The sequence below is a fragment of the Ambystoma mexicanum genome, chromosome 5p, assembly GCF_040938575.1.
Source record: "Ambystoma mexicanum isolate Mex_15411 chromosome 5p, UKY_AmexF1_1, whole genome shotgun sequence".
Lineage (NCBI taxonomy): Eukaryota > Metazoa > Chordata > Amphibia > Caudata > Ambystomatidae > Ambystoma > Ambystoma mexicanum.
Genome location: NC_090930.1, coordinates 851,442,440 through 851,467,166, shown reverse-complemented (window position 1 = coordinate 851,467,166; position 24,727 = coordinate 851,442,440). Strand labels below are relative to the sequence as shown.

General features: G+C 46.1%; 1 protein-coding gene across 2 annotated transcripts in view; it reads left to right on the top strand.

Annotated features, from left to right (window-relative positions):
• The window catches only part of VPS41 (VPS41 subunit of HOPS complex), a 1,668,740-nt gene that overhangs the window by 869,528 nt on the left and 774,485 nt on the right, over positions 1 to 24,727 (top strand). For both annotated transcript variants that reach the window (XM_069613279.1, XM_069613280.1), the window contains one exon: positions 21,097 to 21,194. In XM_069613279.1, coding sequence (XP_069469380.1) covers positions 21,097 to 21,194 — 98 coding nt within the window. The remainder of the gene's footprint in view (positions 1 to 21,096; positions 21,195 to 24,727) is intronic.

The window sequence follows — 24,727 nt, the reverse complement described above, 5'->3', positions numbered from 1 at the left end:
AGGTCGGTAATGTCTGTCCTTTTCTTGTTTAGGTGTCAGGACAAGACTGGCTTATGGAGGTTTGCGACACCCCAGCACCATCGATCATTGATGACTTCTGTCACCCTGATGAATTTCCACACAATTAATATAACTATGAAAATGGAAAGAAACATGTCAGTTTTTTAAGTGGTCCACTGTTGGCGTGGCCCAAATTGTCAATTAATGACTTTCGATCGTTTTTCATTCCAGAGCAGTCCTTCTAGTAATTTAGTGCTTACTATTGACTGGAATTTGAATATGGTGCAACAATATTTTGTGCAATTAACCCAGTTGTGTTAATGTATTTGTGTGTTTCACCATTGTAATTGAGGTATGAATTTTAGATATGTATGAGTTTTAGTTTGAATGGAGTGATTGGTGAATTGTATGGGTCTGGTTGTGTTGCACATTGTTTTGAGTAATTCTGTGGACATTCATGAATTAACTTTTTCCATGCATTTTACTACTTCAATGTTACAAGAAACATTAGGAGTTTTTACAATTCTTATGAGACACTTTATTAAATAAAAGAAAATGTTCTATAATATTTAGGATGTGAACTGAATTTATCTCCGACTTTGTGATGTGGTCTGTATTGATTTGTTGTTTTGACCACTTGTGCTATTTACGGTCCACTCTTGCCTGTTCACCTAAACAAGAACCTATACCTCGGTCTCCTAGTTGCCTTATATTTATATATTTGTTTCTCCCAAGCACGACTGTGTGTATATTTTCCCGCTTTGGAGTCCCTTATCTGTTTGTTGGCCAAGGACGGCACTACCAGTTCAAGGCCCTCCCGTTCGGATTGAAGTCGGCACCCAGGGTGTTCACCAAGTGCCTCGCACCGGAAGCGGCGCGGCTGCACCTGCAGGGGATCCACGTCTACCCCTACCTGGACGACTGGCTCATCCGAGCAGGGAAAAGGGAGCTCGCCGTGGATCACACAGCAAAGACCGTCCAGCTGCTCTCGGACCTGGGATTCTCCATCAACTTTCCCAAATCCCACCTGGTCCCGTCGCAAGTCGCACTGTTTCTGGGAGCAAAGCTCGACACAGTGGCACGCCTGGCCTTACCGTCCGAAGAAAGGACGAAGGCCATCCTGGGCAAGTTGCAGCGCCTGCTGGCCACAGACGTGGCCAGGGTGAGGTCCATCAAGTCCCTCCGCGGGATGATGTCCTCCTGCATATATCTCATGCGCAGGCTTCGGATGCGCCCTCTGAAAGAGTTCCTCGACTCCCGCTGGATCCAAGGGATGGGCAGCTTCGAGGACAGGATCCCGCTCAACGAGACTTTCCGACGAGCGATCCGGTGGTGGGGCACCTGCGCTCATCTGATGGTGGGCACAGACTTTCAGACCCCATCCCACCAGATAACGGTGACGACGGATGCCTCCCTGGAAGGGTGGGGAGCACACACCGGAGAACTTCACGCGAGAGGCCTCTGGCTCCCGGAGGAGAAGACGCTCCACATCAACATCCTGGAGCTCCGTGCAGTGTTCTGGGCCCTCAGGTCCAAGGTGGTGAGAATCTTCACAGACAACACCACCACAATGTTGTACATCCGGAAGCAGGGAGGAACCAGATCCCCAGCCCTCTCCAAGGAAGCCCAGGATCTGTGGCATTGGGCCGTCGGCCAAGGGATGTTTCTGGTGCCCTTTCATCTGGCAGGGATAAACACCATCGCGGACTCACTCAGCAGGGAGCTGCGCTTGTGCCATGAGTGGGAACTATGTCAGGATCAAGTGGATCGACTCTTCCGACGATGGGGAAAACCCCAGATCGACCTGTTCGCGACAGCAACGAATTCCAAGTGCCAGAGGTTCGCCAGCAGGTTCCCCCAGCCGAGGAGCATGGGGGATGATTTCTCGTTCCCCTGGGAAGGCATGTTCCTTTATGCGTTCCCTCTGTTGCCGTTGCTTCTCCGACTCGTCAACCAGCTCAAGAGGTCCCGGTGCAGGATGATCCTGGTCGCACTGGCGTGCCCGAGGCAGATCTGGTTCACGGACCTTCTGGACTTGTCAGCGTCCCCACCGATTAAGCTGCCGGCGGACGCAGATCTTCTCTCCAGAGAAGGAGGCGCCATACTTCATCACGATCCAGAGTCCCTGAACTTGCAGGCCTGGCTCCTGCATCGCTAGAGTTTGGAGGGTACGATATCCCGGCTGACTGCAGAGAGGTCCTTGCAAAAGCCAGGGCATTCTCAACTCTCAAGTGCTACGGACATAAGTGGAAGAGGTTCTCTGTCTGGTGCCGTGCACAGAAGATTAACCCTCTACGGATTACGGCCCCTCAAGTGCTGCCGTACCTCCTGTCGCTGGCCAAGGCTGGACTGGCTCACGCCTCCATCAAGATACATCTAGCTGCGATCTCCCGATACACCAGAACCACAGGACGGGTGTCCTTGTGGTCCCATCGCCTGGTGAAGGAATTTATGAAGGGACTGTTCCGATCGTTCCCGCCGGTGAAGGCCTCTGCCCCGGCGTGGGAACTCAACGTGGTGCTGACCAGGCTCATTGGGGCGCCATTCGAGCCCCTGCATTCGGCGCTGCTGAAATTCCTGTCGTGAAAGACTGCGTTTCTTGGGGCCATCACCTCCGCACGGCGAGTGGGAGAGATCCAGGCCCTATCCTGCAAGCCTCCATACTTGACTTTTCATGACACGAGGGTGGTGCTGAGGACGCACCCCTCGTTTATGCCCAAGGTGCCGTCAGACTTCCACCTCAATGAGCCCTTGGTGCTACCGGTTTTCTTCTCGTCGCCTTCGTCTCCGGCCGAGAGGACTTTGCACTCGCTGGATGTGGCTAGAGCGCTGAAGTTCTACGTGGACCGAACAAAGAGTTTTCGGAAAACATCACAGCTGTTTGTGAACTTTGGGCCTGTGAACCAAGGGAAGGCTCTATCAAAGGCTTCCATTTCCAGATGGCTCTCCGGCTGCATCATGCATTGTCATCGGTTGGCAAACAGACCATTGCCCGGCCGTCCGACAGCCCATTCGACCAGAGCGATCGCTGCTACCACGGCGTTCTTGTCTGGTGTGCCCCTGCTGGACATCTGCAGGGCTGCTACGTGGAGGTCGACGCACACCTTCACGAGATTCTACTGCGTCGACCGGGATTCCAGGGAGGAGTCCAGAGTCGGCCAGGCAGTGCTGCGCAACCTGTTCGCTTAAGGTGAGCCTGGTGGGGAGGTAAGAGATGCTTAATGTTGAGTTTTATGTAATGCTTAATGTTGAGCCTTGCCACCTCCCGTGGTTATGCATGTGTACTGCTATGTATTCTTATATTCATGAGCATGTGAATCCATGCCAGACCCCATGCTGGAGAAGGAACAAGTTACTTACCTGTAACTGTTGTTCTCCAGCATGGGTCTGGCATGGATTCACATGCAAACCCTCCCTCCTGCCCCTCTACGGCTCTTCACTTGGTCATACTGCCACTTTGCGTGCTACCAAATCTGAAGATGGCTGCCAGAGGCGGGGCTTAGGGAGAGGGCAGTCATTGGCTGGGGGCAGTATGACCCATAGACCAGTGATTGGTTACTACTGAGAAAGACAGATCAGAAACAAAACTGATAATGATTTTTTCTTTACCGAGGATTCCCAGCCTGACGTCGGGGAATATTCATGAGCATGTGAATCCATGCCAGACCCATGCTGGAGAACAACAGTTACAGGTAAGTAACTTGTTCCTTCTGCTCGCGGGTGCCGGTACGGCCACCAGGTCAGACCTGGTGGCTGCAAGAGCACCCGCGAGCAGAACCCCTAGTATAGCGATAAAGTAGCAATGGTGCCGGTAGCGATACCAGTGCCGTTGTTGCCTTACCGCCATACTTGTAATGAGGCCCATTGTCTATGTTAAAGTTTGCATATTGGGGACGGAGGTTGTTTAGGACTGCAGGGGGTCCGACTATGAGGATCTCCTGTCTTTTCGTCATTAAGGCATAGGCCGTTGGATGCCATCCAGGCCTGGATAACTGAGTAGATTGCGTTAAGAGCGAGAGAGTCTTCCATTTAGTTGCCTGAAAGGGGTAGTAGAATTTGAATATCATTGGCTTAGTTTGTGTAAGAAATGCCAAGGGAGTCCAGGAGATTGAAGAGGGGTTCAGTAAAAGTTTTAAGTGTGGGAGACACACATGAGCCTTAAGGCACCTCACATGAGATGGGGTTCGCAGGCGACTTCTGAGAAGACTCTTATAGTTCTGTCAGCCAAGAAAGAGGCTACCCAGGCAGTGGCTTCCTCTGAGAAGTTGACTACGGAGGCTAGGTGGCTGCAGTGAGTTGTATGGTCGACCAGGTCAAAGGCAGCAGAGTGATCAAACAAAAGAAGGGGGGGGCTTGCCTTCATCTCTGAAGGTATCCAGTTGTTTTTTACATCTAGCAAGGCAGATTATGTACCATGACCTGGTCTAAAGCCTGATTGGCCCAGGCCTAAGATTTCCTTAGCTTCTAGAAACTGCTGGATTTGTATCTGTGCAGCCTTATCTATGATTTTGAGCAAGAACGGGACTGTTGTATTAGGCCAAAAATTGCTAGGCTTAGACGGGTCCAGCAAAGTTTTTTTTTTAGGAGAGGTACAACCCATGCTTACTTTAGTACGGTAGTGTCATGATTCCTGCCCCTCATGTCCCCATCCCTCCCAAGATGTCAGGCTGGAGCCAAGCCCCAATCACATACAAGGCCCTCAAGGGCCTCTCCATCCCTCCAAAGACCCACTTGGAGTCAGACTTGGCGCTTGTGGCACCAGACTCACTCACTCCCATAGGCTAACATTAGGGATTGACTTGTAGTGCATTGATGGGGACAAGATGGATGCCCCCACATATTTCCTGGGATACCCAGAGACTATTTAAGCCACACCCAGGCTGAGAAACATGCTTTGCGTTTTCTGCACCTGCAGTGTGACATTCACCGTGTTCGGATCGGTCTCCAGTATGCCTGCATCTTTCTTCTGCGCTCAGCTCCTGCAAGAACACCGTTAGGAACAGCCTTACCTTGCAGCACTTCTGCCCATCATTCAACGTTCCTTCTGTTCTGCGGGCATCTTCGGCGGTGTCATTCCCATTCCGGCACGCCGCTTCCTAGGGAAAAGGGAAAAGAACAGAAAAAAGGCATTAGTAAGCATTCTGCAAATCTTTGCTTATTTTTAAATGCTGTATGAGCTTCAAACGCTTACCTGAATCCCAGCCGCTCTGTGGGAACTCTGTCTCCGGAACTTCTCATCCATCTGCAAGAGGGAAAAGACACTCCAGGTTAGCGTGGAAACATCTAGAAGCGCCACATACCGCGCTTACTCACCGCATTTGTTCTTCATAACCGGCATCTGCGCTGAAAACGTCGCGGCACCTAACAGACACAGAAAAAGAACTCTGTTCAATACAAATACGAAAAGGGGTGCATTGCGCATCTCGCTCTCTCACCTTCAGCGCTACTCATCTCAGCAGCACGCCACCATCCCTGGACGCCGGCCGTCATCTAAGGAAGGAAATGAACGAAGTTAGAGAACTGTTCAAAAGACTCATTATACTTACCTGTCGGACTCTTGCCAGTGAAGTAACTAGACAGCAATGAGCCCACATCAATCAACGCGCTCCTGCGCTGAAAGCAGGACGGCGAGCACACTATCCAAGGTGAGCTGTGGATCAAAGGGAAGGGTTGGACCCCCGGGAAGAAGGGGTTCAAGCACACAGAGACAATAGGTAGTTAAACTCTACCAATCCTGTATTTCAGGCCCAGTCTCCAGTCGAATAGCCTTCAGGGAAGGGTTTGAGGTCGTAAGCGGTCAGAGCAGGCTGAGTGACGTCTCCGTGGATACCAGGTGAGCGATACAGGTAGGGACCATATTAGAGAGGAAGGAGGCATTGATGAAACTGGTGATGAAAGGGCAAAGGGTTTCTGCACAGTCTTTAATGACTGGGCAGGACTGGGCAGGGCATCTGGAAGGTTTAAGCTTGGTTAGGATAGTGAGTACTTCCGTTTCTGTATTCTGACGGAAATGGAAGGCGGCTTTGTCTTTGTGAGCAGGGGTGTTAATGGGGGGGTGTTAATGGGGTGTTAATGGGATAGGAGGGATAGGAGGGGTCTTAATGGAAGCTTGATTGATGGCAATATTTTCCTGAAGGATGGCAACTTTGTTTAGTAGAGCTTATTGAGTGTTGCCGCACCAGGTTTAATTCTTGACGATACCCGAGGGGGTTGTGTCGGGACTTCAAGTTCCTTAAGGATAGTGAAGAACTCCTTGGTGTTTGAGTTTGCATTTACAATTCTGTCATTGTAGGAGGTGGCTTTGGCCTGGCTTATAGCTAGTTTGTAGGTCCTGGCTGAGAACTTCAACTGGGCCAAGTGTGAATCTGGTGTTTTGTCCAGGCTGCTTCTGCCTGGTGTTTCATAGCTCTTCGATTTTGGAGGTTCTCAGTGAACCAAGAGTTGGCATGGGTGAACGCTTTAGCCTTACGTGGGACTAGAGGGGAGACCTTATCCACTGATGACTGCACTGATTTTAGGTAGAGGTCAGCTTGCGCTCTCAGGTTATCAGCCCAGGGTGCTAAGTGAGCTGGGTGGAGTTTGGATAGCAGAGATGTGACACTGAAAATTTGCGAGAACTTCTAGACCAAACAGGGAGCCCGAATGGGCAGTTATCCTGGGATAGTGAGATATTAAAGTTCACAATAAAGTGATCCGACCAGGGGCAAGGTGCGACATCCATAATGTTGATGTTACAGTTTAGGTCACCTCACCAGTCCAAGGTAAGGCCCTTAACATGGGTGGGGGTTTTAATGCGAAGTCTGAAGCCTAACACCTCTAGATCGTTCCCTAGTGAAGTGGCGTTACGGTCTGAAGGATCATTCAAGCCCAAGTTAGTGTCTCCTAGGAGGATAACTTTAGACACAGGTTTGAGATTGGTATTAAGTAGGTCCTCCTCAAAGGTGCCTACATGGTGGTCTGTATACTAAGTTGAGTAGAATAGCACTTGTATGCGAGGTGGTAAGTTTAAAAGAGAGCACTTAGGAGTCACAGTTCCCCTCTAGTTTTGCGGGGCACTCTTTGATGTTTAGGGTTTCTCTGTATATTATGGCTACCCCACATCCCCTCCCTGCTGCTCTTAGGATGGTAAATCCTGGAAGAATGGCTAGGGATAGCCTGGGCCCAAGGCTGGTTGTAGCCAGTTCTCTGTGGGGGCTAGGAGGTCCACATCAAGTGAGACCATGAGATCATGAACATCAAGGGCGTGGGGCGGTACTGATCTTGCATTGATCTGGGCTCCTTTTAGGTGGGCATTCTGGGGGTTACGGGCCTCAGTGGTATCATTGTATGTTGTAGGTGTAGTTAGTGGAATATGTGGTGGGAGGGATTATTGATGATGGTTGGTGAAGGTAAACCAACCTGCGTGGAGTTAGGAAGGGAAGTGTGGGCGGGATGTGCCTTACAGATTGACCTGCGTTGGAGGCCGAAGTACGTTTTACCAGTCTACTGTTTCTGAAAGAAGTAGGTTGAGCATGTGTGTGGAACAGCTGTGGAGCTGGGAAGATCTACTTAGGAATCTTATCATTGCGTAAGGTGATAGATGGTGTGATTAGTGGGGCAGCAGAGTGGCTGCTCCAGGGGTAGTGTATAGTATTAGGGTAACTTGTGCCCTGGGCTGCACTATGGCACATCGAGAGGGTTTCCACTCTGAGCCTCTCTGCAGTTGACTTCCTGTTATGGTTTTATTTTTATGCAGCAGCTACTAAGAAATAAAACGTAAAGCTTATGTGATTTGGCTGCCCTGGGCCTGGAAATGTTGAACATCCTGTACTCCTTGGAAATACCAATTCTAAGGCCCTGGATAATCCATGCAGACTGCAAGAGATGACTGAAAAAACTAGTGTAGAGGCGGAGCCAAGTACCCCAACCCAAAGCTCCTCCCCCATATTGCCTATATGTTGGGAGCTAGAGTGTGAGGCACGTGCAATACCAGTGAGAGTACCAATACCGAAGAGAATCCTGGAAGTAAAATTCCCATTGAGAAAGCCATACACGACAATATGACGGCCATTTGAATGAAATCCCGGATGAAGCGTGAAAACTGAACAAAAGAGAAGATTGGTGACATCGTGAAGAACAGAGCTGACGCACCCATAGGAGATGTAGAGACGAGAGAAGATAAACATTCTATAGGCACTCTAAAGAGGAGGTGCCAAAGATGAACAACATTTCGGGCTCGAGATGGCGATGTTCATGCTACAGAAATAATGAAGTTATCAAGTTGTGTTACAAGTGTACAGATGCAGTAACGCAAGTAGACCAAGTATTCTTAAAGGCTAGCTATGTAGTAAATAGATTGCGGCGATGCGCCAACGTATATGCATAGGAAACCTATGAACTATGGATGATTCCACAACACACTTAGCAGAGCTAGATCCAGGAGAAAGGATGTTTTTCAGTGTGTCACAGTTGGAAAACTGAAAACCTAACCATTGAGGTGAACCAGGGAAGGGCTTGGCTGGCTCAACTCCAAGGAGTCAAGGCCACCCTGGACCTGAATGTTCAAAGCAATGTTTGCTAGGCGTGTGAAAGAACAGAACTCCTGTTTTAGGTGAGGAGTGAGAAAATTGAAGACGTCAGAGGTTCATCATTTAATAGTATTTTAAATGCAGAAAGACTCAAAAACATGGTGCAGTCACGTGGTTGGATAAAAATAGACACTGAGAAGAGCTGTATCGAAACCAAGAAGACAAAGTATGCCTATACTCCCTGATATTCTCGAGATCAGAGAACATTTTCAAGGCTAAGTTCAAAGCTTAATTTACTGCCAGACTGCAAGGGTGATGATAGATGAACAGGATAATTGGTGGGAAGCTATGGTTATGACCAGCACCTGGATGTTAGCCGGCGTGTTGCTTGCGTAGGTGGAATATTAGAGGGGTACAAGGGTGCCAACCAATTGTAGAGGGCCACGTAATATAGAGCCCTATAGTTTGTATAACCAATGGGACGTTGTGTATTTGATGATGTTCGTAGTGACCTGCACTAATTGAGGACTTAGTTGCCCCTCTTGATGTTAGAGACCCAATCACCTGCCTAAAAATTATGGAACGTATACCTAGATGTTCCCTGTAAGCCTTTCACCTCCCCAAGTAGGTTTTTGTAGTTTGCCATGTAGATTGATGTCCGTGATGACGAGTTCATTGTAGAAGTTCATTTTTTTAATGACATGTTATTGAGTGTGAAGATTGAGCGAGTTTGTTGATGTTCGTTGTAACGCCCTGTTTTAGATAATTGATATTAAAACAGTTCAACTTTGCCAACTTCCTGAGTCAGTTTGATTATTGATGTTTGAGTATATTCTGCATCTTCATCCATCTCAGTTTTGCTACCTCATCTTAAAGGGCTGGGTCGGACACTCCAGTTCACGTGGTAGCAGAGGGATGGTTAAAAATCCATCGACCTAGTAAGGTTTGGGGTCCCGGAAATATCGAACGTCCTCTGCCATTTAGCAGGGGGAACGTGAAGCTCCTTGTAGATAGCGGCCATTAGTTTAAAATAAAACTTACAAGTACAGGTGGGATGGGTCCCTCATTTTCAAGCGGAATCTCTTCCCGACTTCTACAGGAAGCTCAACGAACCGAAGATTGAAGCGGCTGGTTGAGGAGGAAACGATCCCGAGGGTCGGAAGTTGAAAACGCGAATGGTGAAGTGAAATGGCAAACTGAATGAGCACTGAGTGGGGAAGAGCGATAACAGGGATAGAGTAACGGAGGGTTGATTGATTGGGGTATTTTATTTTTGGGTTAAGACGAGGAACGTCATAGTGTGAGATGATGAGCGTCACAGTTTAAGGTATATAGACGAGGAGCGATCTATATAATAAGCCCGGAATCCAACGTCAAGGACATTTAGAAGGAGCTTGTCCAAGTGGACGTATCTAGGCTACAAACGATCAAGGATTGTTCAAGGGGACAGCTTATACTCCATCAGAGTCATTATTAGGGGCAGGAATGGTCACGAGGAGCGTTGAAGGAAATATATGTGGGCCGGCCAGTCTGTCTGTATATGGTGTATGTGGCAAAGAAATTAAATATTGAAAAAACAAGAAAGAAATAGACTGGTGGAAACATTGAGATTTGAAATGTCTATTTATTTATATAGTCAACTGATGATGTTCAGTAATTAAGATTGAAGCAAATGTGACACACAGGCTTGGAGCTGTGACGATTGGTGCATGCTCATATTGTATTATTTTTCTGAAAAACATTTGTTTTTGTAAAATAAAGTGTGACCGTCAACTGTGACCAAGTCGTAATGAAGGCTGTTCCTCTGCTCATGCACCTGTGCAAACAGCTGCTAAAACACGCACTCCAGCTTAAGCAGTACAGTGCAAAATGGGTTAAGGGCACGGCAGATAAAATGTTCATGCCATGCCCATAAGTGGATCACTGTCTAAAGCAGTTTTGCAACATATGACGACATATTTGCATGCATCATACACAAGAAAGAAGTTTGAAAAAAGGTTAGCTAGCTTAGAGCTTTGGAAGATTGACCAGGAGGAACGGGAAGAACGCCTCCTGAGGACTGGATGCTTAACCAGTGTAAATAGGGGTGAAGAGCCTTCTGTTCTCCCTGCCGCGCCTGAAGTAAATGGCGATAGTACGAACGATGAAGGATTATATCCTTTAAGAAAGCCTAAGGCAGCGACAGGGTATAACAACCCAATGTATAAGTCACCTGCATGTAACAGCGACGAGAGTCCCGAAAAGACTCAGAGATGTGATTCCTAAAGTCCCACGGGACAAGGAGAGAAGTGACCGACCAGGTATGTCTCTAGATATATAGAGAGAAATAAAGAGATGGAAAGGAGAGAAAGATAAAGCTGATGAGGTAGCACTTATACAGAACGAATAGATGGGCAGTCAGATACTGCTCAAATTTGATGGGAAGAGCAAAGAGGAAGTAAGGCAAAGGGAACATCAGGACAAACAGGATTAAAAAAAAAAGAGAAATGATTTGAAAGAAGGCAAAGCCAATAAAAAAAGCAGGCAGAGACGGGAACAGCTGTATCAAGATGAACAGTTGAGGAAGCAGGAGAGAGCCGAGGAGCAAAGAAAATATGACAATAGGCAAAAAGCAATTGAAGAACTAGGCTTGAAAAGAAGGAAAAGGAAGAACAGAAATTAAGAGATAAAAGAATGCAAAGAGGACGAAATTAAGTGCATAGAGCATATGAGAGAAGAGAGGTGAAAAAGGGAGAGGAAAGAGGAAGCAAGGAAATGAAGAGAGTTTGATGAGGAACTAGAACTCAAGAAAAGGCAAAGGGCATGCAACATCGATTGCACAGAGAAAGAGTTAATGTAACCTAGTACTGTAGTAGCATGGGAGGAAATAGAATAATTCTTACCGACACTTGACTCAATGCCTGGGCCGTCTAGATGAGATTTAGAGGACAGTTTTGACACAAGAAGCATTGGGGAGAAAATTGATAAGGTTTATCATGAGATGAGTACCAAAAGTGAATAAAATAATGAGGTGAAAAATGATTGATTTGAAAGAGCACAGTCACAAGGCAAAGAGGGAGGTTTGTTCAGTCTCTAGCATAGAGCCTTGTCTTTGGACAAGTTGACTCTAAATAGAGATAAGAAAGAGGGAAGTCGCATGAGTTGGGAACAGGATATGTCAGACGAAGATAGAGAAACCTTCCGTGGGAAGGAGGGCGCTAGTGCATGTGGTCCTGAGGGATGTTCTCAGGCAGATAAAGAAGTGAGATGGTCAGATCTGGACCTACCTAAGCCGAGGACGCCGGAGCCGCTGTCGCGACCAGATCGACCTAAAGGGCAATCCCAATTTATGGGAGCAGATTAAGGTCATTACCAGAAGAAAACTGTGCAGAACCATTGTCCCTGCTATGGACAGACAGACGATGGGGGATGAATGTGATCTTAGGATCTCACAGTTGCTGTTGGAAAAAAGGGGGGGTCAGACCACAGTATATACCGTGGCCCCAAATGGATAAGGATAATTTAAGGTCTAAACTCCCGAGTGCCAGAAAATAGAACTGTGAATTAGAGAAAACAGCAGGAGGAAATACGCTGGCTATAAGGGACATTGAAGGTCTTCTAGCAGCTATACTTGGGGAGAGAGCCGATGACATTTGGTTGAGAGCAGGATACAGAGGTGTCTCTGCCCAGAACACAGCTCATGATGAAGCGCCATTTATTAACTGTAGAGCGGCAGTCTGGAAAGCGATCTGAGTACAGTATCCGAATACGTCGGATATGGGAGCTATAATGGCACGGAAGATGCAGGAAAGCGAATTTACATTCAGAATTTCCAAGAGCAGTGGAACTTGGAAACGCGCGAGCCGTGGGGAAAACTATACCTGTATTTTATCATATATTATGTCGAGGGCTGCCAGACAATCTGCAGAGACAGCTCAAGAAGCTGGTGGGTATGGAGGCAAAACCTTGGCCAGAAATACGGTTCACCATAGCGCGTCATTGCTGATTGTTGCAGGAGAAAAATCAAAAGAAAGAAGATGGTAGGAAGTTTGAGGAGGCTAAATTGGTACAGAAAAAGCTATTGAAGTATGCTATAGAAGGGGCAATGTTAACTAGTGGAGAAGGGCCAGGATCGCAGCAAGCAACAGGTATGCCACAGGTGAATAACCAGCGGCAGTTTGATCAAAGGGGGAACGGATTCATACCACGAGAAAGGCAAAACTTCCATGGAAGAGGAGGCTTTCAGAATAATGAAGGGAATTTCCAGGGTGACCAAGGTGTGTTTCAGCCTATGCAGAATGATAACTAATGCATGCAGGGAGGGCAAATCAGAAGACTTATTCCTGTATGTTGGACATGTGGAATGACAGGGCATATAGCACGAATATGTGGGAGCCAAGGATATGTACAGAATGGGCAGTTCTCAAAAGGGGGGGGGGCTGATTACCCGCCTGCATATAGCTCACAAAAGATCAAACAGTGTATCAAGCACAAGCGCCGAGAATGCAACAGGCTTTGCAACCACAGCAAGCACCATTGAATTTGCCACAAGGGCAGTCACAGCATGCACCCATGCAAATACAACAGAGTGCAAACACAGGACAGTTATTGACTCTTAGGATAGGGGGTGTCACTATCAAGGGTGGGAATCCTTTCACGGGTACAGGGATAAGTATGTACCCACGATAGGACAGCTCACTGGGTGACTTGATGTGTTCAGTACTATCAGTAATGCCAAAACCTCAAGAGGAACCGATGGTTGACGTCCCGATAGGAGGCACATCTTTTTCTTTTTTGGTAGACACGGGTGCAACTCGCTCATGTATACGGGAGGGAACATTTTTACTATCCGATAATGCCCTGAATGTTCAAGCTTTCGCAGGAGCTACAAGTAGAGTTCCTTTTACCGAGAAATTGCCAGTCTCTATAGGCGAATGCGATATGTCTGTTCCATTGTTGTATTCAAAACAGACACCAGTTAATATATTGGGTCAAGATTTGATGACGAAGTCGAATATAACGATTTTGTTTACTGATGAAGGCATAGCGTGTTGGACGCCAGGAATACATTATTTAAATGTGAGCAAATTCATTATGGCATTTGCAGGACAAATAGCCATACAAGGAGTACCGTTAGAACCTGAAGTATTTCATTATGGGGTATGCATTTTGAGACTGAGAGTACCTGATGAATTTCTCTTTAGCCCAGAGATTCCCATGGACGAAGAGGGGGGACAGAATTTTCCCTTAGAGCTACAAGCAGCTGTAGTAAGAGGGGTCTTGGCTATGCTCAGAGGATTTGATGATAAAGGCAGATCATGGAGCACAGCAATTGCCATTGGAAAGGGGTATAGATTAACTGACGTCACTGATGAGGATATATTTAAAGACGAGCCATCTGATGATGTAGTGTTCGAGATGAGCATTACATATTGGGTTAGGGCAGAAAACGCGAGGTCCCACAGAGAATGATGATAGTAAGACAGCGTCCTGCATTGTTTGATGAAGATATGGCGAAAGTGCCAGTCTCATTATGGACCACAGGCCCTTATGACATAGACCTGTTAAAGGGGTTTGGAGAATTTGAGATTAAACTGAAGCCAGGAGCAATTTTACCTAGAGCACAACAGTATCCCATGTCTCGAGAGGCAGACGGGTATTTTTAAGACGATATCCGCCATGATGGACCAAGGCATTTTAGTGACGTCACCATGCAATACCGCAGAGCATCCTGTCAAGAAATCGAAGGGGGAGGGAGGTTGTGACGTTTAATTCAGGATATGCGCCCGATTAACCAGATTGTAGAGGCCGAGTTTCCTCTAATTTCTAATCCAGCGATGGTTCTATTGAGGCACAATATTTCACTGTGATTGACTTGAAAAATGCTTTTTTTTCAATCCCGTTGCATAAAGATTCTCAGGATCTCATGTCATTTACGCTCAGACAGACTAAGTTAAAATAACAAGGTTACCTCAAGGGTATTTACTCTCCATCGATTTTAAATAGAGTCCTGCAGATGGATTTAAGAAATATTGATTTTCCAAGTGTCGTGTTGCAATACGTATACAATATTCTGGTCTGCAGCATGTCAGAGGAAGAGTGCAGACGAGACTCCGTTCAGCTAATGATTGTTTTAGCCAAGAGAGGATGTAAGGTGGACAAAGAGAAATTGCAGTATTGTCAAGAGCAGGTGTTATACATAGGCCAGTTAATTTCGCATGAAGGAAAGAAAGTTACACCTGAAAGGGCTGAGGCAATTTTGAAAACCACAAAAACGGACACAATAAAGCACATGCGGCAATTTCTGGGACTTTGCAATTATGTGATAGCATGGGTATTCGATAATAGTTCATACACAAGGCAATTGTTGCAGGCCCTGAAAAAGGCTCAAGCGAGTCAGGAAAAGATTGTATGGACTGAGGAAATGGAGGAAGGGTTTGAGGAGTTAAAAAAGGAATTTGTACAGCTCCAGTCTTGGGGATTCCTAATTATTCTGAGGAATTCTTTTTATTCTCGCACACGAATGGAACAGTCATGACGGCAGTATTCATGCAGAGATCTACGTTGGGGTAGAAGCATTTGGCATATTACTGTGTGATTTTGGACCCGGTAATGAGGGGTCACTTCCCTTGCAAACAATCTTTTGGCAGCTGCCGCGTTCGCCATTGAGAAGTCTGCCAGCATTTTAATGGGGTGTTCCATGATGATGATTGTTGAGCATGCATTATTTGCTTTTTTGGAAAAACCTAAAGGTACAGTGACGCCTCAAAGAGCTTCTGCTTGTGAGGTGGTTATATCGAATCCAGCTTTTAAAATAGTCAGATGTAAGACAGTGAACCCTGCCAGGTTTGTAGCTGAACAACTGGCAGAGGACGAACAGGCACATGCCTGCTCGAACTATGAGGAGTTCTATGATGAGATCCCAAGAGTGAAAGAAAATGCTTTAGCCGCTGGGGAGATTCTGTTTATTGATGGTTCTACGAAAATGTATCAAACTGATAGGCAAAGATATTCAGGCGCCGATGTGATCAAGCACGCGGCTAACGGGGAATTCAAAGTAATGACAAGTACACGACTACCATCCCACTTTTCAGGACAGGCTGCAGAATTAGTGGTGCTGATTGTCGCGCTTGAGAACAATGCAGATCAGGAAGTGACCGTGTACAGGGACTCCGCCTATGAGACGTCAACACGCAGGATTGGCACGTTGGAATAGGACGGCACTCCAGTGCAACACGCTGCTCTATTGGACAGACTTATTAAAGCACTACAACTCCCAGTAGCCATTGCAATAGTTAAGTGTGCAGCGCACACTAAGAGAACAGACTTTATTTCACGCGGAAACCAAGACGCAGAAGAAGAAGCAAAAAGAGTTGCATATTCAGCAGACATTAGAGCTTTGATACACCTTGTGTGAATGCAAAAATGGTGGCAATGATGATTGTAAATGAAAGCTTTAATAATTTCTCGAAGACACAATGTTAGTCCATGGATGAGAAAGATCTGTGGACACGGAGGGGGTGTTCTTTATCCCCTTCCGAGGCATTATGGCGACAGGAATGCCCTGGCCAGCCAATGATGCCTTTAGCCCTATTAAGGGTAGCGTTGAAAAAGCTACACTACTCTGCGCATGTCACTAGGGAAGGCCTTGCAGCAACTATTGCAGAGGATTGGTTTGGACCGAATTTGTTAGAGCACCTTGCATTTTATGTAGTAAATTGCATCGTATGTCAAAAGTTTACTGCTGGGCACACGCTGCGAACAGTCAGAGGAGTTATTCCACGACCAAATGGTCCTTATTAGCATTTACATATTGACTATGTTGATATGCTGCAGGTCTGTAATGGATATAGCTATATGATAGTGGTGGTGTGCCCCTTTTCTAGGTGGATCGAGGCTGGTCCATGCACACACCCAGAGGCTACTTGCGCTGCGAAGTTCTTAGTCCGAGAAGTATTTCCTAGATGGGGAATGAGGTATTGAGATCAGATAATGGCCCATATTTTGTTAATTAAGTATTCGAACAAATTAGCTTATTGCTTAGTATAAAGCACAGGTTTTCCTCAGCTGATCACCCGCAAGCTAATAGGATATGTGAGAGACTCAACGGTCTGTTCAAAGAGAGAATAGCCAAGCTTAGGTTAACATTGAAAAAAGGATGGCTGCATTGCCTGCCTCTTGCATTATATGCATCGAGGTATCAACCAGGTTCTGACCATCACCTCACGGCCCATGAACTAGTAACAGGGAGGCGAACGAAAACACCTCTCACTCCTCCATGGAGGACTAGAAGTGATGTCCATACGACAGCAGAATTGTTAGGAGATGAGTTACGTGCCTACTTAACATGTATGACTACAAGTATCTGTCATTTCAGACCAGGTCAAGTGGACGGGGTGTCGGTCTCTGAACACAGATGAAGACCATACAACAACCGGATCAAGTGAACTCTTATTACCAATGTTTCCCGGAGATCAGATACTGATCAGGAACTGTGTATGCAAATAGCATCAGCACAGGTTTATTGGTCCTTGGAACAAGAGGGTCTAGGACACTGGCAACAAAGGGCGAGTATGGGAACCACACCCACATGAGAAACAGAAACAAAGCCGTTCAGAATATTGCAAGTCGGGAACCCGCACCCATATAAGACACAGAAACAAATCCAATCAGAATATTAGTCTGGACTCACACCCATAGAGGGACCGTCTATGAGAGGACGAAGGCTTGGCAGGAGAGGGTACCAACCCGGTTTCAATATTGCACATCTGGCACCCGGACCCAAATGAAAAGTTCATGAAAAGATAACTGCTTGGCAGGAGAGTGAACCAAGCAGTTATAAATATTGCGAGTCTGGGATGGGCACCTAAAAGAGAGACAGTCTGAGAGGACAGTTGCTTGGCAGGGGATTAAACCAAGTGTAACGCTCACCTGATTCCCACGGAGGCGCAGGTCTGGCTTCGCGTGCTGATGCTTCTTCAATGGTGAAGCGCAGGACTCTGAAGATGGACAGGAAGGGCCCTCTACTCTGGCTTCTCCGGCTCGCAGGAATATTCCCCTATGCGTGAAAAGGGAGTATTACCTACTGACTGAGTTATGCTCAAGCCTCCCACTCTCTTCCAACCCTCCACGATACCCTTCCACGATTCCCTGTGAAGTCTCACCTTAGGGTCTGAAAGGACGAGCTCTCCATCCTGCTTCTGACGCAGGGGCGCGTTGAACCCAGTTACTTCACTGGATTGAGGTTGGATGGGAGTTCAGGTAAGCTTGATTATACTGGTAAGGCGCTGTAAAAGTTCTGTTGCAAGTTCAAAAGTTCAAGCTTTAAATAATAATGTTCATTGTCTTTTTTCAGGTGATGAATGAAGATTCCTTTGGAGACTTCTTGCAACAAAGCGCTGATGTTGATGTCTTTTCCCCATAGGGGCCGGGGTTCGGAATGCCGGAGATATGGCGCCGACCCGAAGTGAAACTTGCAGTTCCAGTAAAGATCTGGTAAGTCCTAGATGAGCGCTCAGGTAATGTTTTTGCATTCGCTCATCTAATGTCTTTGTCTTTTTTCCCCATAGGGGCCGGGGTCCTGCTTGGAAGCAGCAAGACCCGAAATGAAATGGGAATGACCCAACAGGTAAGTCTTAGAAGGAAACTGAGCTTTTCCTATTCCCTTCCTTCTCTCACCTCTTATTCTTGTCTTTTTCTCTAGGCTCTGGGAAGTGGCTGTGTATCCGGATGATCGCTGCTGAAGATGGAGGAACCCAGGAAAGGTGAGTGAAATGCAGCGCTGCAGCGATCGTAACAAAATGCTTTTAAAAATGATGGCTTCCCTTTCAGGATCGTCGGTGATGTCTCCGTGGTGCAGATTAGCTGGTAGGTCTCTTGTCTCCCTTTGCAGGTGACCCAGGATGCTTACAGGCGTGGCTGAAGTCCAGATGCAGGAGCTGACACGGTGAGCGTCCAGCTGCGAGGAGCAGAACAACGCGAAGCGTGAGTTGCTGATCGGGTGTGGTTTAAATAGCTTTGGAAGAAGTTCCAAGTGTGTATCCTTCCTCCGATCAGGTATGTATCCTTCCCCGACCACACCCGGGTGGAAAGTAGTCCCACAGGTAAAGTAGTTCCTATTCAGGCCTCAAGAGGGCCTGGATGTGGCAGCATGGTCTGCATCAGGTAAGTGCACATTAAAACACTTGAACACATGTCTAGCTTTATGAGCCTGGCGCCTAAGGCGCCAGGACAGAGGTCCAACATGAGCCTGGCGCCTAAGGCGCCAGGACTGAGTCCAAAGGGCCCCAGCTTGGGCCCGCTGGCACTCCCCTGGGGGAAATGATGCCTGCCTCTGGGGTTGCTGGGTCGGACCTGGCTCCTTGGAGGTAGGCATCATGACACCAAGCCTTCCTGAATACTGCAGGTCTGGGACCCACACCCAAAATGAGTAAAGAATGTGTAGTGAAATGAATCCTACGCTTGGTAAAATGAGTGTGCCAAGTTGGTGGGATAAACAGTAGAAATACTAGGGGCAGATTACCACGACATGCATGCTTGCCCATGTCACCGATTCTAATGTACAAACTGTTATTTTCTTTTTTCCTTCTGTCTTTTTCAACCACTTATGTCTACTGACATTGTATAAGAAAATGCATGGCTGAGATTCCCCAGGAGAGAAACACTACAAGAAGGAATCTAGGGGAAAGGATCACAACCCTAACCTTGGAGTCATACAGTTTTGAACATTTCTTATTTTTATCACTTTTGATTACCCGAGACAGTGGGAACTTTGCTATTGGTTGGATCTACAAAGAATACTTTACTTTGGGAAGAGATCATCCTTACACAGTTGGGTTAAGTTATTAGTGTTGGGAACAGAGGTAGGCTTTTTGAAACGCGACAGTGATGAACTTTATAGTTTTAGATATTCTGACAATTTCTGAGAGGCAGGGAAACCCCTCTTAGTTTTAGGGACAGAGAGGCATTTTTTCCCAACCCCTTTTCATATGATAGGTTTCTGCCCAAAAGCATACCACCATTGGATCTGAGCCTTACTTCTGCACCCTCACTAACCATAACACCTCTACTGTCCGACACCTCTAGCTCCACTTCTTGTCATGGGGCTTTTCCTCACTCTTCATTACCTTTTCCCTTTTTAGCTCCTTTTTTTGATCCTGTACATTTTCATGGACTTGTTCTGGATTTTTCTTACTGGGTACAAGGTTTTGGTTCTGCACTCTGTTGTTTAATGTGCAACCATTGTATATTTTGAATTGTGTTCTCATTGTGTTCAATAATAACATGTGAAAAAATAATTTTCCTGATAACCTTGAGCCGCCTTGTCATGGAAAAGCTGTCACTCTGAACAAATGAGGCGAGCTGTAGGTGCAAATAATTTTGGTAATAGCAATACTTGTTTGCAGTCATACAAAAAAGCAAAAACTGTGCTAGCAGTTGCTATATGAAAGGATGTTTTTAAGCCATTAAGTCAGTCACTCAGGATGCATCTACTCATTAGTAAAACTGCCTGTAGGACAAGAGATAATCACTTAATTTTAAAAAATGTTCTTCCCACAAACTACTTGCTTCTTTTCCGCCAAGAAAGTTAGACAGGGTGAGCCTCGCACTGGCCAATGTTGTACTCCTGGCTATCTTCCACTCCAGTTAGACCAACAACTCGCCTACTTTGTGTGGTGATTGCTCGTTATATAGGGCAAGGGTTTGGACCCACACACAAGTGATGTTGCATCTTGCCACTCAGTCAAGACAGATTATGGCACAGAAGTTAGATTTTCTTCGTTTTGGCTTAACAGAGATTGTCTCCCACACATTACATGATGGAAGTGTGTAGGCCCTGGGTAGTGACATATTCATTATATTTCTGCTGTAGGATTTGTGTAGATTTAAATATCCAGTTTGTAGTCCATCATTAATTCTAACGTTTAATGTTGATGACTGCAGCCGTTTCCTAACATATGCCAACATCCAGACTTGGGACCTGTGTGACACAGGGATCACGTTTTATAATTATCCAGAGTTTTATGGCATTGAAGGAAGAAAAACAACTCCCACACCTCACTGCACCCCACCCATGTTTCCCACAAGTTATTAGCTTTAATTTGGGGGAGCATTGGACGCCCTAAATTGGAACTTCTAAATTGCTTTAGTGAGATTATAATTTGGAATTAAGATTTAGCTGCTAGTGTAACCCGCTTTGTGGAAGAAGCACATGACATTATGCTTAGCTTGTCTGCCTGCAACCAGTGCTATTTGTCAAATGTGGTATGAGATGTGATCTTGATAAGTTCAATAAACGCTCTATCTACAGCATTATAAATGTGCTGCAGTCTTAAGATCACACATTTGGCAAATGCCAAATGTAAGGCGTTGTAGTAGTTTCTTTTTGATGCAGCCAAGCTATTTACAATGCTCACTTGGTCTGGGAAAGTGACAGTCTCGTTGGTGATAAGGCAGGGGTTTCAGATACAATAAGTCCATAGTTCTAAATCTATAATTTAAGTGTACCATGTATTTCTAGCACAGGCACAATGTTTTGTATAATAAAACTCGGCATAGATGTTGTCTCTATCATAACATGTTCCTGTTTTCTGTTTTTATGTTGTTGCAGTTTTTCAATTTGACACCGATTACTACATCAGTGGCCTTGCACCCATCTGTGACCAGCTTGTAATCCTGTTTTACGTAAAGGAGTGTACTGATAAAGGGGTCAGTATTTTTTTATTTGTTGGAAAGGTCAATTGTTACTTTGTTCCAGGCAAAGGGCCTAGAGGCTACAACACGAGTCAGGACTTTAAGGAGTTCTTCTGCTGGTCCCACCATAAACCTTAGTTTGTTTTGGCAAATTCTTGCTTCCCTCATTGTGGAAACAGAAAAATTGATATGAGGCCGGGAAGCCCAAAGGAAACACACCAAAACAGGTTACAAAGGACATACAAAGCGCTTTATTCAAAGATACAACAATTACCAAAAGTCAATTGACATACGGATAGCTATTCGGCCCTCAGAGTAACAGGACGAACCATCAACGGTAGTTCGCCGAGTTAGTGTGAGAGACCGTACATTGGGATACTCGGGTTTTTATACTTTTTATCCAGCTCTGGCCAACCCCCTCGCAGGTTAACCATTCTTGGGACCAGGCCTAGGGTTGGTTGCCAGGTCAATCCCATAATGTATGCATTTTGATCAGTTCCGCTGATACAGTTGTTCATTTACACATAGGTCAGGGATAGGACAAGGTCTCAGTTCGCGACCCCAACAAGTGACCTGCGGGCATATTACTTATTCATGTGTGCGGAGGTCACAACGGCCAGAATCCCACTCGAAATGTCATTTGGCCTCCATTTTGTTGTTCAGGGTGACTTCCACACTGCAAGAGAACCTAAAATGGCGGCTAAATCCAAGATGGCGATTTGCACAATACATTAAGGTCAAGACCTTGCCGCGGAATCTATGTACACGATGTTTTTAGACAACTTGGCGTAGGCCAACATACATTCAAACAATGCGATAGGAGGTACAATATTATTTCGATTTCCACAGACCCTCCTTTTGGCCTATGCCAAGTGCTAAACATCATCCCTAATACTTTCGAAAATGACTCCATGTATTATCATCCATAGGTTCCGCCTCATTGTCTGTAATGTCTATAGCCATAAGGTCGTTCATAAGAACCTCTTGTAACATAAATTCTTTAGATGCTGTATCTGGGGTATATATTTTATGCCCTATTGCGCTCACTGCTTGAGCACAACACCCCCCTATCATTCCACATATACTTGGGAGGCATTGAAAACAACAACAAAGGAATAACAGAATCCCTAAAATAACCAGAATAACGGAAAGCACCTTCCAACCCCAAGATCGCAAAGAATCCCAAAACCAAGTACTAAGGTTCCAGTCTCCTACAGGGATATGGACTTCAGAACTGATAGTATGCAAGTTCTGAATTGCTTTAAAGATTGTTGGTGAGGAGTCTGGTACGAAAACACAACAAGCGGACCCCACTAATTTGCATACTCCGCCACGATGACATCTAACGCCATCCGATTTTGAAGTGCTACCAATCTTATCGCCTTTTGCTCTAAGGTCATATTGTAGAGTATGTCCGTGGTCCGGTTGATCGTTCTCTCCAATACCCTTGCTAATCCCCTAATGTCCTCTGAGTTTGCTATTTGTCCCCAAAAGGGCACGACCGATTTAGCTATGTCCCCCAATACTTGCCCAGGGGTATCTCCATTGTTTTCTCGCCGTGGGCGAGCCTTAGAAACCTCCAATGTACTAGCTACAAATACCCCGGGTAACAATATTCCTAAATAACAGGTTCCCTGCCAATCCTTGGGCAACCAGGGAAATGCTAAACTACCACAAACAAAATAAACAGGCCCTCCTACATACAGAGGCCTGTTTTCCCCAGTCAAATTTACAATATTTTTACAAGTTTCAAAATCTCCCATTGGCCTAGTGCCATTTCTCTGTACACAGAAGGGAACCGAGTTGGGACTATGATTTACAGAATAAGAAGGAGGTACAGCGTCCTTATTGCCTATGGGAGCCATTTTAAAGGAAATCAGAGTTTGAAAAGGAAGAGATAGTTTGTCAGACGGCCTAATAGAAGCAACGTTAGGTTTACTTCTATTTGCGAAAAGCAAGCATCCCAGGGGAGTCAATTCACGTTTCTCGAAATCATTTAAATTAGTTCCATCAAAGTTCCCTGAGATGCTATCATTCCATCGGCCAAAGAATAGTGCTCTAAGAGAGGCATAGCAAGAAGTTGTTAAAGGTAGAGGATGTATATACCATCCCAGTTCCTTGTTCCCATGTTGCGGTAAGTGAGTACAAATCCAACAATTACTCTTATTAAAAATGGCATGAGTAGCATTCAATACGATCATCAGAGTGTTATTATGATACTTCTGTCTATGTTGGGAGTCTCTAGGGGACAGAGTGTGAAGGTGTACAGAGGGAGTCAAAACAGTTGGTACGATCTTGGTCGGTAATAAAGGTTTCAAAGGATAGACTTCTTCGAAATACCAAAGTCCCACAGCAGCAGTTGCAAAAATAACAATAATCATTATCAAAACACAACAGTACGTTTTCGGGGCCCAGGCACATTGTTCATTGTTCGATTTGGTCACCCCCTTATCTAAAAGTCCAGTGCGGGGAGCAGCGGTGAAGGTGGCAGGCATCGTAGTTTCTCGATCGACGGCCCCAATGTTCATTGCTGGCGACACTACGGTCGCGTGATTTCTTAGTCCTTCCCAACCCTAGCCAGCAGAATCCCTTTTTGTTCAACAAAACAAAACAATTTTCCGATCACTTCCTTTTGCAGATGCACGACACTCGTGCCGTAGTTCTATTTCCGTGGTCGAAGGTTGTACCTGATGGTACCCAAAAATGTCTGGTCCGGAAGCAAAGTATCGTCACTTCCTGAGGGAAGCGACGTGTCGGTGTCGACGGAAGTCGCAGAGCTCAAAACAGTGTTTTCCGTAAGTGATTTTTTCAAGAGTGCGGAGACGAAATGGACTGTTCCCTAAGCTCCTCAGGCTCAGAGAACTTCCTCGACGCACTCACAGCGCTTTTTGCTACTCCAAAATCAGAGACTGTAGCACCAGGGTGGGGTTCTGCTTCTTCTGTAGCGTGTGGCGTCTGGTGAGGAAGTTTCTTGACGTGCGTCGCGTGAATCCAATTCTTCTTTCCAGCCATCCGCACTGCTGTCCTGGTGACCAATAATACCTGGTGGGGTCGCCGCCAGCGAGGCGCGAGACAGGAAAACCTCTCGTAGGTCTTCACGAGCACCCAACTTCCAGGCTGTATATCGTGTCCTGGGCCCATGAACCGTACAGGTAAAGCAGAATTCACCTGGTGGTAAATGAAATACAGATTTTTAGTTAACTGGTTACAGTAGTCTACAAGCAATACTTTCTCCACCTCCCTCAGGGCTTTAGGTTTCGGGAGACCCCAAATGTTAGCAGGCCTCCCCATTACTACTTCAAATGGAGAAAGCCCAGTTCTAGTCTGAGGTGTGGTACGCATAGCTAATAACACAATAGGCAAAGCATCTGGCCATTTCAGTTTGGTATCAGCACATGTTTTTGCAAGTTTATTCTTTAAAATACCGTTGTGTCTTTCTACCAACCCAGCACTTTGAGGATGCCTAGCTGAATGAAATCGTTTCTCAATACCTAGGGCTGCACATATTTGCAAAATTACTGCTGCGATAAAGTGAGGACCATTGTCCG